General features: G+C 37.9%; 1 protein-coding gene across 1 annotated transcript in view; it reads left to right on the top strand.

Moving 5' to 3' along the window:
* The window catches only part of ARHGAP10 (Rho GTPase activating protein 10), a 147897-nt gene that overhangs the window by 92469 nt on the left and 35077 nt on the right, over positions 1–20351 (top strand). The window contains exons 18-20 of the mRNA XM_018073497.2: positions 1834–1939; positions 2564–2723; positions 16501–16651. Coding sequence (XP_017928986.2) covers positions 1834–1939; positions 2564–2723; positions 16501–16651 — 417 coding nt within the window. The remainder of the gene's footprint in view (positions 1–1833; positions 1940–2563; positions 2724–16500; positions 16652–20351) is intronic.

Here is a 20351-nt window from a genome sequence, read left to right as displayed (position 1 = left end):
ACTTTGAGACAATTGCTTTATCATCTTCAGATTGCTATAATGACTTTCCAGGACTGCAGAATGTGTTTGCTTGTGGTCCTAAATTCAAAATGAGAATTAGCTCAGGAAATTCATTGCCAAAGCACATGCGAGAGGCCAAGTGCTTAAACAAAATTCAACATCCTTACCTAGGTGGTGAGTCTTCCCGTTTGTATTGGAAAGTGTTAAAATAATTTCTTGACTTACGAAGTTTTGCCAGCAGTTTCTCAGTTTATTTTTCTTTCTCTATTTTATAGTCTCTTTCAATAAGGGAATTCAGTTGAAGTTACATTTTTTTAAACAGTGCAGTGTTCATAAGTAGTAAACAATTCCGTAGGGGAGTTGATTCTGGGGAGGGAAATTTAATCAGCATTGCAGATCTGAGTTACGGTATACTTAAAAATAGGTAGTCAGTGTTGTTTCCTATCTTGGCTATAAAAAACCAGCAACACTGGAAATAGTAAGGAGTATCCTTTTCTCTGAAGCTACTGGAGGAGGAGCCAAAATTAAAACGTTCTTTCGATTTTGTTTTCTTTATACATATCAGTCCAGATTGAAACTTTTTGAGCTTTGACTGTATCTTGTGATTAAGTTGCTTAGCCATTCTTTAATTAGAGTTTTGGATTTCACATATATTTGTGAAATAGTCTTGCTTTAAAGAAGGCCTACATTTTTCTGGCTGTCGGAATTTTGATTAGCTCATTTGAAGTAAAATGATTTGCTTTTTGGGAGCCTTGTCTCTTGCAATCTGCGCAGGGGTGTTCACTGCAAAAGAATAAAACACGGCCCTAAAATCTGTAGCAATGTGCAAAGAAAAAAAAATCTGAATGAAGCAATATGCACTGAAGAAATATGATGGTATTTTATATGAAATACATTTAGCAATCAAACTTGCTTTACAGTAAAATGGGACCTGGTCAGTGGTCCTGGTGTCAAAATTTCTTGCATTCAGAATAGGTTCTAAATTTTTCTCTTTCTGTGCCTTCTAGTAAACGGAAATACTTCCATTCCTCTCATTGTAACCACTGCTAAGATGTAATTTTGTGATTTAGTGCAACTTTGAGAAATAGGAAGTTGGTTTATTTTCATCTTTTACAGATTCTTGTTTTCATCTGTGTACAGTGAAACCTGTCGGGGCCAAAATTATTCTACTTGCAACAGACAAAAATAAAAAGCTCTTTGCTTATTTTTATTTTTGTACTGTACTAGAGATGGATTCCACTGTTATTCAGAGCCTTTGTCATAGTAATTTCAGTAGGGTTTTTTTGCGTGTTTATTCTTCTGTGTCTTCAGAGGTCATTAGATTTTCTAAGCATATAAATCTTTTGCCTGTGTTAACTTATGCAGTTTCCAGTGCAAGTAACATAAATGCAGTATCATTAGCTGCACAGTACCAACAAAACTGAATTCCAATCATGAGGACAATCAGTTAATGATGCTAAAATGTAAAGTAGTACAGTTCCTCTCTGTGGCCCCCAGTAGATTTCACCTTGCAGTAGGTTTCTAAGCAGATGAGTCCAATGCAGCAAAACAATTGCTGTGTCTGTCGGTTTTTAAAAATAGATGAACAAAGGCATCCTTTTGCAGGTGGATTGAAAGATGAGTTCTCAAAATAAGCAAATAAGTTGAGAATTCTAGAACAATATTACTCGTGAAAACAAAGCACATATGTTCAGTATTGCTATGTTTGGAGATACATAAGTGGTGAAGCAAAGTGTGTGCAGTATGTTTCCATGCAGGGGTGGGAGAAGGATTGTGTTTCTGGGGATTTTATTTTTATTTTTTGAGATAGTTATGTATTTCTCTGTCCCGTAGAAAGTGGGAGTCCCGAATCTCGAGTCAATGCTGTTCACTTCTTGGTCCATAAACTGCCAGAAAAGAACAAAGAGATGCTGGAAATCTTGGTGAAACATTTAGCCAAGTGAGTGTTATGACCTGCTTTCCTACCTTGTCAGAATTCTTGTCTTTGCCTCAGTTTAACTACAAAGGGCCTTAGTTAAGTGTGGCTGGAGCCAGAGCCCAATTTGATGCTGTCACACACAATACCAAGAACCAAACGTGCAAAAGCAGACAAGACGTTTGACTCATGCTGTGTGTGTTTTGGCGGGAAAGGCAGAAATCTAATACCTTAATGAAGCCATATAAGTATTTACTTTAGCACTCCTGCCAGCAGTTGAGGGCTTGATTGAAGTGAGAAAGGGAACATTATACTTTCTTTTTGCAGATTCTGGCAAAGGGAATAGTGGAGATCTGTTAGCAAATTTAAGTTGGTTTCACACTTGCCCTGGTCCAAGGCTAAGTGCGTTTTATATAGTTAAGTTCAGTAAGAGACTGGTTTGGCTTTTAAATTGCCAGTGGAAGAATGGCTTTTCAGTTTTCCAGAATTTAGTAATACTTTATTTGAAGAAACTCCGCAAAAAAACCAAACTTCTAAAACATAGATTGAGGAAGCGTAATGTTTTCATTTGTAGACTGCAGTTTCCAACAGTAATGGAAATTTTTCATAACCCATTTCCTGTTTTTTCCTTCAATTCTTTTCCAAAAGCGTTTCAAAGCATGCCAAGAGGAATCTAATGACTGTGGCAAACCTAGGGGTAGTGTTTGGACCAACCTTAATGAGGCCGCAGGAAGAAACTGTAGCAGCCATCATGGACCTGAAGTTTCAGAATATCGTGGTTGAAATCCTGATAGAAAATCACGAGAAGGTAAGTTTTGCTACATCTTTGCATTTCTGAGAATTGTCTAAACCAATCTGTTAGCCTAAGTGTGTAGTGTGGAGTTAAGGATGATGTTACAAGTAGCTTAATTCTAAGGAATGTCCTCTGTACACTGTATGCTTTTGGTTGTTTATACTTGATAGTTATTCCTGTTCATAGGTGAACTGACATTTCATAATGCATATTTTCTGGCCGTGTAAGTGCTTATGTGTGTATAGCACATCAATAGATTTACATTATGATGTTTGCATGTGTTTTTTGATGAGCAGAAGTGATACAAAACTGGAAAAGAGAAAGCCCAGGCTCGGTTTTTAGCTCTTCCATTAAGTACTTTGACCAGGGTTTGAATTCATTGTTTTATGTCTTCATCTTTTCTCAGAGTTCACAGAGTAAAAAGAAGACTTTACTGTGAATTTTATGTGTAAAAAGCATTATCAGAGAGCCAGGTATTAACATTTCCTTTGTTTTCAGCTGAATGTGTGTTATTTTAAGCCTTCGTATTTGAGGTAATGCTGAAAATAGAAGTTGTTGTTGCTGCTGTAGCAGTTGCCAGTTGCTGAAGAGCCTTGCATGTTTAAGGTGCTGTCCAGAATATCACTGCATAGTCTGGGATCTAAAATTAAAAATAAAAATTAAAAAGTCCTTTATTGGTCTCTTTATTTGGGGACTCCTTTGGGAGTCCCTTGGGTCTAAGCTGACTTCTGTAACTGGATGTTCGAGGTACTGTTTACTGGGAGATGGACAGCATCTCCCTCACTCTTACTGTCAAAAAAAGTGCTTTGGAAAAATCCCAAGATGTGCTTTTCCCCTCTTGTCTGTCTTAAGCACTCCAAGCATTGAAATAGTTATTTCCTTTAAAGGTTAACAGTGTTGAAATTGGCTATCTAAGTCAAGTGTTATCTACTGAAAATAATATATGTCTCAAGTTTTCTTGACAATGTAATTACATTTCCTCCCTGATTGATACAGGCTGGACAAAGCTTCTGTTGGCATAGCTGTGTCCACATGGTGGGTTTTGTTGGCTGAGTTGACTCAGGGTGTAATGCTGTCCTCACACGCACGTTGAGCAGATATGGTATTGTTCTGTTGGAAAAATACTGGGCTGCAGATGTGGCTCAGGTTCTAAGCAATAAATATTCCAAGAGCTGTAACCCATGCTATTAATTTTAGACCTTATAAATGAAAGTAAACCTTGCAATAAGCTCATAATTTTAAAGCTATTGCAGTGACCACATAAATTTAAGAAAGTCAAGAGGGAGAGTGATCAGAGCCAGGGTGTTTTAATGACATATGGAGGTTGACTTATGCTTATTCAAATCACTGGATCACCACAGATTATCACCATTGTTTTCTTATGCCAGCTCAGTCACATGTTTTTAATAACTGGACATCAATTTTACATTTGAAACATCAGTTTAGTGGCCTTTCTTGCTCCTCTGAAAATGTAGAGAAGCAGGGAATGGAAAGTACATCAGTGTAATACTGCATCATTTTCCATAATTCCTTGGTTTTATGCCTTTTTTAGAACTAGAAGGGTGTAATTTTTAAGGGATTTCTTTCATTTCACTGCCATTTCTAACAGTGAACTTGCCATCAGTGGTCTGCCTGCAGCAACCTCTCCCACGCTAGCACTGCTTCCAAGGTGGAAGGCAGCCCCGAGTGTGACCTCTGTATTTATGACAAAGGCAATAGTGTGTTAAGGCATTACAAAAATTTTATAGTAGAACTGAACATGTTACTTTTACAGTGAGCCTTCTTGATTTGGGGCAGACCAAGGACTTACTTTAAAAGGCAAGTGCCGTAATTGGCAGTCTAATGTTCATTTTATATTGCTATTTTGAATTTCTATGTGTTTCAGACTTTCTGAGAGACTTGCATTAGATATTTTATTTATAGCCCTAGCGAAGTTCTAGGAAAAGTCACCAGCTGTAGGTTAAAATGTTTTAAAATACTTCATTCAGCCACTGCTCCGCCTCTGCTAATTTTTAGCGGCTTCTGCTAATAGAAGCAAAGTTTGGAATTGTAGGAGAGTGAGGGAGTCAAGATGGAGGTACACTGACACAAACAGACTTGAAGCAACACTTCACACTTCGTGCATGCATAAATATGGCTCTGGTACTCTGCAGCGAGGCATTTCTTTTCCCCTATAGCAAATGAAATGACTAACAAACTTTTAAACTGCAGAAGCAACAGCTGTCAGCATTTCTAGTTTAAATACAGTAACTCGGTAGGCGAAATGGTAAAAAATTGTTATGATTCCTCAAATATTTTTGAATTCCATTGATGTTCATTATGTCTCATGTGGATAGCTTTATTGAACAAGATTCACTTTTCAATTTTAGGAGGAGACATAATTAGGTTACTAGCTTTGAAATCCTGGTGCAGTCATTCCACTATCATCACTCTGCTGGGTTCTAATTAGAGAATTTTTATGCAGTTTCTGTATGGAAACCTGAATATGAGGACTTGCCCTGAGACAAGAATATAATGCCTAGTGAATAAGCTAGGGTGGATTTTTTTTAAGCATTGTTGGTATGTACATTTATTTCCTGATGGCTAGAAACCACTCAAGTACCACTTTCACCTTGTTTACAGGCTGCATATATACTCCCAAACCATGCCTGTGAACTGATTATAGTAGGTTGAGGAGGGGATGTTTTGCAAAATCAGACCAATGCCAAGACTGGAATACTGAAACTAGATCATGCAGCCTGATGCGTTGATTAAATGGCATTAGAATTGCACAATGATTAAGACTAGGAAGGGAATAGAAGAGCATCAGGGAGACAATTGTTTACCTTTTTTTCTTGTCAATTATGGAAAAGTCTCCTCCAGGCAGAGTATTTCTCAGTGTCCAGTCAGAAGGTGAGCTGTAGAAGCAGATGAAAGAAGGAAAAAAACTAGACCCAAGTTGAGACAATATTTTCCCAGGACCCTCAGAACCACCTGTGGAAGTGAGGCCAGTGCGGATGAAAACTAGACCTGTGAGCTGTCATACAGCTATAGGGGAAGGCCAGCCAGATATGCCATGTAAAACAGGAGCACGTTCAGGTTTGATTATTCCACAGTTTTGCCTGGAGTTTTCATGTTTTGTGCTGACTGGGCTGTGTGTACCAGCACTCTTGTTTCCCTTTGCTTTGCAGGTCTTTGAGGTCAGCGTCCTTTCCTACTGGGTTGTCTTGTCCCCTGCTGCCTGACCATGTCTGTCTGGTCTCCTTTAATTTTTATGTCCCATATCTTTCCCTTCACTAAAAAAGCCTCAAGAAATTCCTGTTTATGTCTCGTCGTTGTGTTCGTTTTGCTTTGAGGTAACAGGCTCAGCTGTGCTTGTGCAGTGCTTGGGACAATCTTGGCCTTTAGGTAATCCTCTAATTAATTAGTCAACTTGGCCCCCCCTAAAGAGGTTCTGATTTCTCTGCCTCCCCAACATGAGTTTCAAGGGTTTAAATTAGTTTTTCTTCTCAAGGATTTTGCAGTTTGGAAATCTGGGGCATATCTGCTCTTCTGGTCTTTTCTCTGACTCACAGTGAGGAAGAAGGGTGGTCCACTCCACAGCAGCATGAAGAGCATGCACATGTTCATTTTGCTGTTTGTTATAATGTTTTGGCACCCTGTTAGAATGAATGTCACTATTCAAAGGGCTTATTTATTTGTCATGTAAAGATGTCTCAGTGGTAATGTGAGCCATTTTGGTTTCTCAATTCCCTGAACATTATTTTAAGAAGGAAAAAAAACCGCACCGGGATAAAAAAAGTCCAAGAAATGAAAGAAGATGAGGGAGGAGGTTGGAATAAAAATCTCAGTGGGACTGGAATATTTAAACCAGCATATGGGGGAGGAAAGAATAGTGAGTACAAATAGCAAGATTACAAAAACAGAAAGAAAATGAAAATTACAGTGAAAGAAAAATAGAAGAAAAAATGAGGGGCTAGACAGAGGTCCCTTCTGCAGACTGAGAGTCTGATGAAAGGGAATAAGTTTGGTAAAAGATACCTTTTTCTAGAATTCAAACAACCTGTGGGCAAAACGTTCTCAAAGTCATTCATTCTGAAAAGCTCAGTGGTTCCTATATATAAGGCTGATACACTTTTCTCTATTAATCTTTTTATAAAGGGGAAATATTTTATGTACTTTAGACAAAACATGTCTTTCTTTTAGCTTTGATTTGCTCAAAACAGTTTTATGTTGGATTTTTTAAAGGAAAAATAAATGTTTTAATTTTTCTTACTTTGGACACGCGTATGATTTTTTTTTTTTAAACTAAAGGGAAGAGACCTTAAGCCAACATCAACTTCATGTAACAATCCCTGAAAAATCTTTAGTCTTAAAATGTATTACAGTGCATAATACATGCACTATTGGTGAAAGAGAAGAAATGGAAGCAGGTGTAGTCAGTTGTTTGTTTTAGAGTATGAAGCAGCACAGTCAGGTGTCTACATGGCAATCAAGCAGTTCTGCTGCAGGTGAATGCTTTAGGGGAGAGTGGCACTGCAATCATGTAAACTTAAGGCTATTTTTTGGCAACACAGCAGATCTTTTGAAGGCACACTAAAGGGACACGAGAAGTACTGAAGAGGACTTGTTTCAGCTTTCCTATTGCTTTGCCTTTGACTGCAAAGGAGGACCAAGAAGCAATGTGGTGTAATTGTGGTGGTTTGCTGCGGTGCAGCAATTTAAAACCTCCCCAAGCTGAATGTTTCTCAAGTCAACAAGCGTTTGACTTGGAGGAGGGGGAAAAATTACATTAAAGTATCTCCATTAGGGCAGAGTTTGTGAAAAGACACGTGAGCTTCAGTTCAGGAAGTTATTCAGCATGTGCTAGACTTCAAGCATGTAACTAATCACAAGTGTCATTGGAACTATGCCTGAACTTAATTCTAATTACATGCCTTAATGATTGGCTGAATCTGAAGCAGAAAGGGCAACAGGCACAAGAAAGAAATTGTGGTAGGAGTCAGAGCAGCTCTTTCATTCCACTGTAGTGTGTGCAAGCTCTTTAAACCCTTTCTCTGCCCTGTGGATTGGAGAAAGCCCTTCCATGTGACACACACACACACATGTGGTCTGGTAAACTGACTGCGTTTTTTTGTTTTGTTTTGTTTAAAAGACTGCAGTTTTCTAAGTCTTAATATAGTTTATGCATAGTAAGGAGAGTGTATATCAAATCTCTACTCACGTTTGTGGCTGCAGTTGATGACATTAGAAGGAGTCTGGATCAATACCTGGATTGGTATGCTGTTAGACTGGTCCAACAGAAACAAAACATGTATTGTGAGAAACCATATTAGATTAATAAAGAAAATAAATAATAAAAGAAGTCATGTTCTCGGGGATAGAATAGGTCTGCTGAGGTGCTGTACTACAAATAATACACAGATTTCTGATTTCTCGATTTCCCTTATTTCCGATTAATTTGGGGAAACTTCCCTCAACTTCATATGAAATTTCCAAGTGATACAGATCTCATCTTCCACTGCCCACAAGCAGTGTTCTCAAGTAAGTAAACAGAAAGGATGATAAGGGAGTGGAATTCAGTATTAGTTGACTAATATTTGCTTCAGTCTTGATGGAGAAGGCAGCAAGGGAGAAGTCCTTATGAAAACTGCTGAAGTGGGTGCTCTTAAATAAAATTTTGTTAGTCAAAGAAAATATTCTATAAAATGTTGCAAGGGGCATGGAGAGGAGAAAGTTGTTGTGCTTCTGAAGAGTTTAAAAAGTAAATTCTTATGCAGAAACTGTTATGTAAGAACTATACCATATCACAGTTTTCAATGGCAAGTGAAGTTTTGAATTTACAAACTTATTTTTGTTTATAGTGGCCAAACTGACCTGAATGTCATCGTGTATGATCATTGGTAATGAATAATAGTACAATATGTGCTTATGTATATGCATGTACTCTTTAGAATTCTAGTAGGCTGTTGCCTTACCAGAAAGGTTAGTGTATTTCAAACCATTTAACAGATTTTTGTATAAACAATATGTGACAGTCAGCTGATAATACTTCCAATATTTTTGTGTGCATGCCACTTAGACTAATAAAGCATCAGTACTTCATTTAGGCATACAATAGAATAAGTATGTTCTTTTACCTCCAAAGACCATGTAGTCATAATGTAAGATAAAAAATATGTATTTTAACAAGAACAAAGAGCAGAAAATAATCTACAAGGCAATAATGGGCAAATCCATGTAATGGCAGCAAGGAAATCTGTGAAAAAAAGAAGGTGCTAGTGAGGCTATGTGGTTGGCTAGAGTTGGAACAGTGTCATTTGCAAAGATCTTGAAGATCTTGTCATTTCATTCTGATGCTTTGCTCAATGACAAGGGGTCAGATGTAGGTTTTTATTCTCAATATATCATTATTTATATTTCTGTTTATAAAATTTGTAAAGAACTAGGTGTGGCATATATATTTAGTTGTGTTTGTGTGTGTGTGGGTGCACACTGTATATATGTTCATATATTTATATTTCTTACAAATGAAGGGGAGATCATGTTTACCCGTGCTGTGTTTGGCCATGGTTGCTGCTTTTGCTGGGTCCTGACTTAGGTTTCCAAGTGCCATCTTTTATCTTCTCAGGACTTCTCACGCTCTTTGTAAGAGAAGATGCTGCAAACGTTCTTCTTCTGCATTATTTTCTATTTAGGGATATGTTATGTTTTAGAAAGCTAGGTAATGAGATTGAGTATTCAGTCTTTTAATTTTTAGGCATTTTTCTGTTGTTTTAAGTAGTTCCTGCAACTCAGCAAGATACACATAGCTATTATGTGTAATAGGAAAAGACAACCTTTTTAGAATACTCTCCTTGGTGTGAGTTAGAGTAGGTGAGCACAGAAGAGAAGGTGAATCTGGTGTTCCTGCTGGTGCAGTGGACAAATGAGTAAGTATTCCAAGCCTGGAAATATGGTTAACTCTCTCATTTCCCTCAATGAATAAAATGGCTTGGTTGACAGCAGTAAATGGGCTGCCATGAGGAGTGTTGTTCTCATGAATTATTAAAAGGTGGAGGGAGATGTGATACGGGGGGAGCTGCAGTCTTTGTATCAGGAGTGCTACTTTTAGAAAGGCTGAGTCAACAAACTCATAATTCGAAAGTGATCAAAGGACGCACGTTTTTGACCTTGGGATGTTTTTTCCTTCCAGCCTTTCACAGCTGTCCTCCAGACTGTAATGTCGTGTTTTGCAGGCTGTTTAGTTTCTTCATTAAATCTCAAATGTGAACTACACGGTTCAAGGTAGCCAGGGAAAATGAGTGGGTATTAGAGTCTATGGATACATCAGGTTTGTCTGAAAATTCCCTCAGTTCTTTTGTCACTCTTGTAGTTTGCAGATTGTCCAGATCTGTAGGTTTTGTATAAGAAGAGCAGGTAGGAGATACTCCAGTCTCAGTAGGAGATTGAGACTCCCAGTGTCCAGAAATCCCTATAAACAATATTTCATTTAGTTAGGGGTAGTCAGGCTGTTAGGCAGATGGTCTCAGCAAATGATATCTTGGTAATGAAGAAAAGGCTGTCTTGGTTGGATGTAAGTTTTATTTATTGAGCTCTGTGGTCTGGCTCACAGCCAAGGATGTTTCCTGTTTCTGGTGTTGACTTATACCTGGTTACTTTCCAGGCTGCCTCCCCTGTTGCACTGTAATCCAACAGTGTGTGCCAGGCAACATCAGGAGCATTATTGATGCTTTCTTGTTGGTGGCCCTCTAGAGACTTGGCTTCAGGGAGCTTTCACTCTGGATCTGATTCTGCGCTCCCCCCCTCCCAATATAGGGATTGTGAATATTGTGCAAAGTTTTTTTGTGGTTTGTAGTGGAATTCAAGCCTCAAAATCCAAAGCCTCAGAAAATCTGCATCCTCTGCAATCTCATATAGGCCAGTGCACAGCAAGTCATATTTTACAGTGTATAGGTGCTAAAGTGCAAAACTCAGGATAACTACTTTGAGGCAGGCACACCTGTATTAGAGTGGACACACCTTGGAGGGAGGTAAGTTGTTTAAGAATTCTAATTAAATTTTTGATAATTTTTATTGAAGATTTTGTAAAGATTTTTAAAATATTGAATTAATTTTTAGAAATAATCAACTTCATCATATTTTTTCACACTGAACAGAGATTCTGTTTAAATGTCAAGAATTTCTGGGACGTGTCTTTTTTATTTATTGAATCGTGTTTCAGAACCAGAAAAAAAAGATCGTGTCGACTAAAAACGGAAATGCAACAGGTTGATCTAATATTGTCCATAGTAAAGTAAAAATGTAAACCAGTAAGAAACCACAGTGACAAAGGATTATTTTTTTTAGAGATTTCAGTACTCTAGAAGTTTTATAAAATTGTTAGAATTGGTGCAGAAATCAGTTTCGAAATAAAAATTTTGTCCTAGCTCTCTAGAAGTTGATATTTTGTAATTTCTAATATTATTAAACTTTTAATACCTCCCATTAGCTTATGTAATCCATTCAAATAGGGAATAAAAACCCTAGAACTGTTCTCTTATTGAATGTGGTTTTTATTGTTAAAAAATGGATTACAATCAGTGTACAATTAGTGGTTAGTGGTAATAATTAGTGGCCGAGCTACTGCAATGTATTTTACAATGCTTAGTTTCACCTTGAAATTCCTGAAATGCCTATATCAACAGTAAAATTATAATTTGACATAAAATACATTGTTGCTTTATGTTTGCAGAAAGTGAAAAAAAGACTGGTACAACCACTGTCTTCATTCTCTTACGGGGAAAAAAGCTTAGAAAATTTATCAGAGTAAGAGCACACTGTGAACCAGGAAGACAGTTGACCTCTTTTTCTGAGCATTTTTGTCTCTATTATAGATATCTGGTTTTTGGTTTTGTACAGATTGCTGGGTTTAACCTGAATTGGGTTTGCGTTATGTTGAAAAGAAGCTAAGTCAAGGAAAGACCATGGTGATAAGTTTCTCTTGCTCTATCCTATTAGTTAACTTATAAAATATTCTTTGATCAGCATGTATTATAGCCAGTTGTCATGGAAATGCAAGGAGTACCTAGCCATGAAGTGTATAAGGGCAGAGCAGTGTATGTGGCCTAGGTGAAAGGTGTCTTATAATGTTCAATAAACATTAGTTGAAGTGTCTGTGTGTTTCTTTTCCTTACCAGTGGCAAATCAAGTCTGTATTGAAGGGAAATTACCAAAATAAACACCTGAACGGATGTTATTTTTGTCATGAGAAATACAGTCCTCTAAAACATATGATTGTAGTAGTGGAGGCTAAACCACTAGCCAAATTTCAAAGAATTTGGAATGACCTTGCACATTCTTGCCTCCTTTGCATTAGACAGTGACTTCTGGTAGTCTGATTTGTGTTTGTATCTTCAAAGGAAATAGATTCATGTCCTGTATGGCAGGTGTTATGGGAGTCATAGGGGTTTTGTCTTGCAACAAAATCATGGTACAGCTTTAAGCTGTTAATGATTTTTTTATAAGTTTATCCTCATTAGCTCTATTACTAAACCTCCATTTTTTTTTCCCCTCTTTTTCATCCCACTCTGTCCTTGCTGTTTGCCTCCCACTGATTTTTAGAGGAAATTTTAATTACCCCAGTGAAACAAAGCAGACAGAGATGACCTGATGTCTGGGTCTTTTCCTAAAGTGATTCCTGGCAAACATACTGAAAATCATTAATTAGTTCTGCTTGAGACCAGAAAGAACAGATCAGTATTCTCTTGTAGCAGCAGAATCTAATCTACATTTCTGTGTACAGCTATACATCTAGTCATAAACTTGTGGACTAGGCCAAGTTAAATCCTCCCAGCCATGGGTTTTTTGAATATCTAAAATCAACTCTAGTAAGAGCTCAGGATCTAGAGTCCAACGCTGTTGTTGCAGATTAAGGAGAATCTGGCAAAATTCCTTGGGCTGCTGCCATGTGGATCTGCTGGTAGAATACAGTACGATAATATGTTGAATTTGGCTCATTACCCTCAAGAAATGCTGCCATAGACTTTGTGGGATACATATTTAGGAATTGGAATGGTTATATGTAGGGATGGTCTTGGGCTCACTGCTCTAGACAGAGCTGGTATTAGCGCTGTATATCCAAGATGGTTTGTGGTTTGTTTAGTCCCAATATGCATTTTATACTACTGAATAGAGAGAAATAGGTCAGACTTACCCGTGTTTTAAATTGCTCCACAAAAGCTTGATCTTTTTTGTTGTAACTTTTACGCTGCAGGTTTGGACACTAATCCACCGCTTCAGTCAGTGTGCACTTTGAGATTCTGCTTTCATGTAAGGTTAGACCTAAAGAACCACTTATAATAGTGGGCTAACTGGGACTGACTAAGTCATCCAACTAACTGTTGGATTTGTTGCTTGATTAAAATTTTGAGTGTGACGTGCATTAGTCTTCTCCCAGATTTAAATTATTACACTTATCTTCTGAGTTTGCCCCTAGTTAGGTGGATAGCAGGATGCCAGTGCTTTTAAGAACTAAACTGTAGAGAACTGATGCAGTTCTAATGCAGTTTGGCCACAGTCTCAAAAACCGTAACACTGGATGTGACTGTGAAATCTTTTAAACTTTGAGGTTGGTTTAGTATATTTTTATTGTTTCTTGAGTGACGTAATGCAATGAGTGGACTTTGTTCTTGGCTTTATAACAGGCATTAATCCAAGCTTTGGTAATTTCTGCAGTCCAGATGAATGATACTGGTGGATCTGACTTTAAGGGAGGGGTTTTTTTGAGTAGCAAAAAGATCATCTGTTAAATAGCACATTGCAATCCTGTTTTTCCATGGGAGGGTTTCACTCCCATTGGATATGTGTGATTGCCTCGCCATGCATCTGCAGTGCAAGCAGGTTCTCTGAAAGTTGGTCATCTGTGGTCCCATGCTTTTGTGCTAGTCAGTCAACACACAACAGTGTTGGTACCGTTTCAGGTGCTCTTATTGTGTGTGTAGGATTTTGAATTCAGTCTTCTGTGCATAAACAGTGGGCTTCTGACAGCAGGTATCTTTTATTAGCTGTGAAACGTTTATATTTCAGTGACATTTAAATAATTAATAAGGCTAAAAGTAAATTTTAATAAAACAAAAAAACTTTTCTCCCCACTGCTGAAATAAAGCAGGTCTCTATCCCCCCATTCCCAGGCAGACCTTACAATACCTCTGTCAACGCAGCAGACAAATATCCAAGGAATGATGAAAAGTGCTTGCCTATTTAAATGAAAATGAAGCAAGAAAGAGAAGCTGAATGCTGTATGTGCACTTCTTAAGGCAGAGGCTGATATTCTGCTTGCTTTTCAGATGCTCACCTTTGCAAAACTGGTACCTACTGAGGCTTTGGCCTGCAACAGAAAGAGATTTCTGCTACTGAAAAAAATAGGTCTAGTTATGGCTGGGCTGGACTGGATTTTCCTACTAAAAAGACGAAATGAAAATACCAAAGTATGGATGAACACAGCTATGAACTGCTTGAAAGAGCAAAAAGTCTTTTTGTCTTCTGCTTTTCTGACTCTTAGTTTCTTATGCTAATACTTTTGGAGGAGTATATTGCATTATTTGTGAGAGACAAGTAAAAAGCACTGAAGAACTTCACTGCAACCTGTGCAAGTCACCTAAGTTCACACAAGAAAGCTCATCTCTTGTAAAGTACTCCTGGGGAATACTTGTTCTTCTCACCATCATTAATTTCAGCAGAGATCTGTGGATAAGGCTGTGCAAATAAACACAGCTGTGGAATGTGACATAGTAAACAACATGCTGAAACCTCTTGGCAGAGAGTTTTTTGCCAGAGAGCCCAAATGCAACACTTAGTCCGTGGAAAAGATGGCATTTAAAGTTTTGGTACTTTTGAATTTTTCAGAAGCAAATATTTATCCCTAAAACTGCTCAATCTAGCCTTGTTTTTACACATAAGGGGGCAGTGTGGTACTGTTAGCCAAGTGCCATGTAGGTGCACATTGGATTTCGTTATTATATATTGCATCATGTTTTAAGAAATGGCTTTAGAACTCTGAGCACAATTAGAGCTTTGTCACTGCCTGAGAGTGCTGCCGTGTCTGTCCTGGGGAGAACCAGGTTGGACTGTTTCCTTTCTTCTTTGTAAACATTTTGTTTTTAGAGAGTTCCTTGCGCTATTTTGGCGCCCTCTCGTAATCCCTTGTTCACAGGCATGTGAAGGAAGGAGAGACAGTTTTCTTAATGCTGGTATGGGCAACTTCAGATGACATCACTTTACCTCCCGCACAGCAACGTTCACTTGTTGGGAAGGAAGGTAGTATTTTCACTGGTGGTTTTCTTTGCACACTGTATAGAGGCTTCTGGCCCGCTGCTGCCCAGTTTTGGGAATATGCTAACTTTTCCACAGTAAAGTGGGATTTCTTGATTACTTTGTACCTGCCAGAACAAGAATGATGATTAAGTAAATCAGCATGTATGTGGGTTCTTGGGTCATCTTATTCCTTCACATTGATATTCAGGGTTAACAAGCCAGGATATGATGATATTTAGAGTTTCTAGTACTTTTAACATGATGTCTTGAGTGCGTTAGTACAGGATGCTTATGGCACTTTTTTCTCACCTGTACAGAACCTGGCTGGCTTTTAGCTTCATACTGCACCTGACATGTGCTGTGATAATCCAAAAATGTGTTATCCGTGTTGTCTCTTTATGCTTTCCACATGAATTTCTACTTCATGAAAAGCTTCTCCTTCAAAGATTCATTACAACTCTCTTCTTTGTCATATATCCTTATAGTAAATATTATAATGTAAAGTTGCAAGAACATTATATAATATTTCATTATACCTTGCTATATTACCGTGTTGTGAGGTGCCATACAGACACAGGGCTTTTCTTACACAGCTTCTGTTTGTGTTTTTCTTAATCTACTGCTTTGTCTTTGATGAAATACATATTAAGTTGGTTTGTTCATGTGAGTCTGCCATGATCACTTGTAAAAGGCTGCTGTTAAATTGTACATAAGCATACTGATGGTTTTCTACAAGTAAATCAGCATCATTAGACTGTATGTGTCAGTTAAAGTAAAGGTGCTATCAGGTACAGCAAATCTGCATTGCTGGTTAATTCATTCAGAGAGAAATGTCATGGTATTTTGTGTGGAGTGGTGATGTACTAAGGGTCATGGCTCAAAAGATAAAATGATGACAAGAAATGCAATCCTTTTTATATGCATCTTTGTGGATGTCAGCATTTAATATAAATTTGTCTCAATATGCAATAGTTAACTGAATAAATTCTCACATGTTTTGTTACTATGGTATTTCTCACTGCAAACCCCTGCCCACAAAATTTTCCCCTTGCTCTCTTAGAGAGTATGGTGTTTTCCTTAATTAAAATGGCTGATAAAATGATATCACAAGTTTTGAAAATTAAAATTGATATTCTGGCAAAATCATAAGTTTTAGCTAAAGCTATGAAGCTTTTTGGTTACTGGTTCCTAAAGTTAGTATCCTTCTTTTTCTCCTTCCCCTCCATCCTGGCTGGTAAATGTGGCTGCAAATATTTTGTCTTTGAATTAACTGACTGGCAGCTTGGTTAATGTGTAGACAGTGCTCTTGGTTATTTTATTTATCTACTTATTTATTTATTTTAAAAGCACTCATTAAAAACCCACGGCATACTCCCAAACTTGAAGGAATGGATTTTTTGGCTCCTGTCTGCTTTGAATGAAATCCAAAACAAATGTTGTTTGATAATGGTTTACAGTTGCATTACACAGGTTGCTCTTCATGATAAATAATTAACACCCTTTGTGTTCTTGATTGCAGATTTTCAAAACCCTGCCTGATACCACTTTCCCTGAGCCAATCTCTATGTCAGTGTCTCCTCCAAATGCCCCACCAAGGCAGTCGAGAAGACAAGGACAACGTATTAAGAGGCCTCTGGCTGTTTACAATCTCTGCCTTGAGTTGGATGATGGTAAGATGTTAGTAATAATTTCAGTCCTTGCATCAGATGGGCTGCGTATCCTATCTACAGAAGGTGTTTTCATTTCATGTTTCAATTTGTATACGTGTGTGCGTGCACATGCATGCTTGTTTAATTGCTTTGGAACATGCAGAGAAGCAAGGAGAGCTCCAGAGAAAGGAGAGCAGGGAGTGCTGTCCTGTGACATATGTTTAAAAGTAGGACGAACTGTCTTAAATATGCTCTTCTCCTCTAAAAAAGAAGCAGCTCTTGTTTCTTTGGGGAAATCTCTTTGACCTCTACTGAAGATTACACAGCCATAAGATAAATGGAGAGAGAACTAAAATTAAAGCAAATCTTTTATGAGAAGAGCTAATGCACTTTACAGTTAAATTCATCTGGATTAAAGGCTCAGGTCACCACTGCACTGGAGAATACCACTACTTCACTTGAATCTTTAATACCTTGCTGTAACTAGCAGTAAATACTTGTCAACTTGCCTTTCTGTTGAGAAGCAATGGGGAAAAAAAACCAACAACGGTCTTGTTTTTGCATGGAGTCTGCAGCAGCAACATACAGTGAGGCAAAGGGTGTATAACATCTTATGTATTCTGACTGTTGGCCAGAAACATAATGATTTTCCTGAAATATCATTGCTTGGGGGTACGTACAGTACTGAGGAGGCAAGTCAGGGCTCATTTTGTGTTACAGATTTTCTCCACCCTATTCCCTTTCCCTCTCCTAATGTTTTTAGTGAATTTCTTTTCACATGAAGAACCATGGGATCAGGGCACAAAGTCCAGTAACAGCACGTGGAAATAAACAGGAAGATTTTGAACTCCTGCTGCAGTATGAGATTCACTGGTGAACTGTCATTAAATTGGTGGTCAACAGTTTTGGATTTTGTAAGGAAAGAGCACAAATACTTACAACAGATATTAAGTGCAGGTTTTAGAAACAAACTCAGGACTGTTTATAGTCTCAAAGCCAGTTTTACAAGGAGTCAGCAAGAAATTCAGCATTCCTGCCATTGGATTTAATTCACCAGAGAGATACATAATCTCTGTGCCTTTCTTGCATGAAATATGAAACTAAATGCCTTGACTAGAAGATGTTTAAGGTGTAGCTACTTAAAAAGCTTAAGCTGTGTTAATTTGAATAATATACTACCAAAAGCTAAGAAAGCTGTTGAGCTGTATCTACAATAATACATTTATCCTCATTTGAAAAACAAAACAAAATTGAAGCCATTCACAGAGCTGTTCACATTTAAATTTGAATGTGAATCCCAGCAGACTGCAAGAAGTACCACAACTACTCCAATTCCATGCTGCAAGGTGTGCACTGAGGACCTCTCAACACAGCTGTGACCCAAACACAGTGGGCAGAAAGTATTTGATGGATTAATTTATTTTAAGAGCCAGAAATACAGTGTTACTGTTGAAAATGGTTATAAAAGTTCAATTTCTCCTAAATTCAGTCCATATTCTTGTCCAATTTGGGCATCTTGACAAAGAGAAGAACTGGGATTGCTAAAGGCTGTAATAGTTATATATCATACAGAACTTTGGTACTTGTCTGGGAATTCTAGTGGGGTGAATTGCAGAATAACCCAATATGTCATTTTCCGTGGTAGAACTGTGATGAAGGCTGAATTGCTACAGGTAAAATTTCAGTGGGATCTGATGATAATATTTCCCCTTGTAACTGTGGGGAAAAAATGTCCTCTGTAGTCTCTGAAGCTGCCACTGAAGGTACCAGTGTTCTCAGTCTGTTGTTGCTAGAAACTGGCTGTTGGTGGGTCCTGACTGCAGGCTGATGCTCATTTGACTTGTGTTTAGGCAGATGGTTGTGTCAGTGAGGTGGGAAGCAGTCAGGACAGAGGCTGTTTGGCACGTGTGCCATATGCATGCAGTGTGCAGTACCCTGAGCCCAGCTGTGCCATTGCACGGTCTGAAGAACTACCCCAGTGGATCCAGGGTCTGTAAAATATCCAGGCTCATGAATTATCTAGTCACTGAGTAGAGCTCAGTGCCTCCAAATACGCTTCGTGGCCTTCAGTTACTTTGTTCTTTGGAGAGGGGGGGAAGGAATAAAAGTGAGCCTGGGCTTCATTCCATATTTACCTAGTTTCTTGGCTAACAAATGCATGTTTTATAACTGCTCTTTGGAAGATTTTTATCCTGTGTGTGTTTTTAACAGGAAATTAAACATTAAACCCCTTCCCTCCCCCCCCTCTTTATTCACAATGGCATGAGTTAAGCACCAGGCACAAGTCAGTGTTTTGTATTTCCTGGATATGGCAAAATTATCATAATCTTGTTTTAAACAAGCAGCTGATACATATTTATACATAAATATATTTGTAGACAAATGTATCTCTAAAGTTATTGTAATTATATATAAATATTCTCTATGCCTTGAAACTAGAAGTATGTTGGAGACAAAAATCTCTCTGTGCTGGAAAACTTCTTGAGTGTGTTTCTTTTAGGATTGTTATGCAAACCAGGAAATTGTTAGAAAAGCGGAAACAAGTCTTTAGCTATCAGCTGCTCCAGGGAGTTAACAGGCTTCAGAATCCACTGCTTGAATTGGAAATGCAGGGTTCGGGCCAGGTTTCTTTTTAAAAGCACGTTTGCAGTCGAGAAGCTTCTTGACTGCACACAAAACGTATGCAGCAACCACCCAGAAAGAGCTGTAAGTGACATAAATATTGATAGATACAATAACTGAAGAACACACACTATGTTTGATAAAAATCTTTATTTTGCCTTCTAGTAATTAGCTGTACTGAATTCTGATAACACAGATTTTCCTTCCTTGTATATGGAAATGAGATGATTAAACCTATTTGCAAACAATTCAAGTGTTATATTTACTACCAAAAGGGTCTTCATTTCCTGAAAGACCAAGTCACAGAGGATACTGTCTGTTTTTCTTTCAACTTCTTTCCTCTGTGGTAAGCCAGTTACTAAATTTTCACTCTGAAGTTTTTCGACATCCCAGTGTCTCAAGTAGAACTAGACCTAATGGGGAACTCTGAGCTGCTTTCGTACGTGGCCTAAATCCAAAGTTCTTGTTTCAGAAAATTGCAGATTTGTCTGAGATTTACATTAGGATCAATTCCAGAGCTTTCTAGTCTTCTAAAATGGAGACATGGGATTTGGTTTTTGGTTTTGTTGTTGGGATTTTTTTTGGTTTTTCTTTTTTTTTCTATTTTTGGAAATTGCTTTTTTCTTTCCCCCTCCCCCCCATTATCTGAATGAATTTTAGGTGAATTAAGTAGCAATGCAGAAACTCCCGTGGCTTACAGTCTCAGCTGTATACAAATGACTTTTCATTGTCTCTCTGTCTCTCTATGCAGAGAGGGAAGGACTATTAGCTTGAACAGGGAGATGTTTATCCTGTTCTTCTAAAAATGTCTTTATTTTCCATTTGGACAGTCAATATATATCAGAAGAGAGCTCTGTTTATACTTCTTCTAGAGGGCAATGCAGAATTTTAGTTTTGTTCCCTTACAATTTTATTTAAAATTTGTATACCTTTCTCATCTTGTAGCAAAATAAACAGGTTTGGGTTTTTTGGGGGGAGTTGTTTTGTTTTGGTTTTTCTGTTTTGGTTTTTCTGTTTGGTTGTTTCATGCAATTTTTTTCAGTGCCAGAGACTTAGAGATTATTAAACTATTTTGCAGGGCTACTAGAACAACATGGGG

The sequence above is a fragment of the Manacus vitellinus genome, unplaced genomic scaffold (assembly GCF_001715985.3).
Source record: "Manacus vitellinus isolate BGI_N305 unplaced genomic scaffold, ASM171598v3 scaffold_0_pilon, whole genome shotgun sequence".
NCBI lineage: Eukaryota > Metazoa > Chordata > Aves > Passeriformes > Pipridae > Manacus > Manacus vitellinus.
This window is presented reverse-complemented; position numbering and strand designations above follow the sequence as displayed.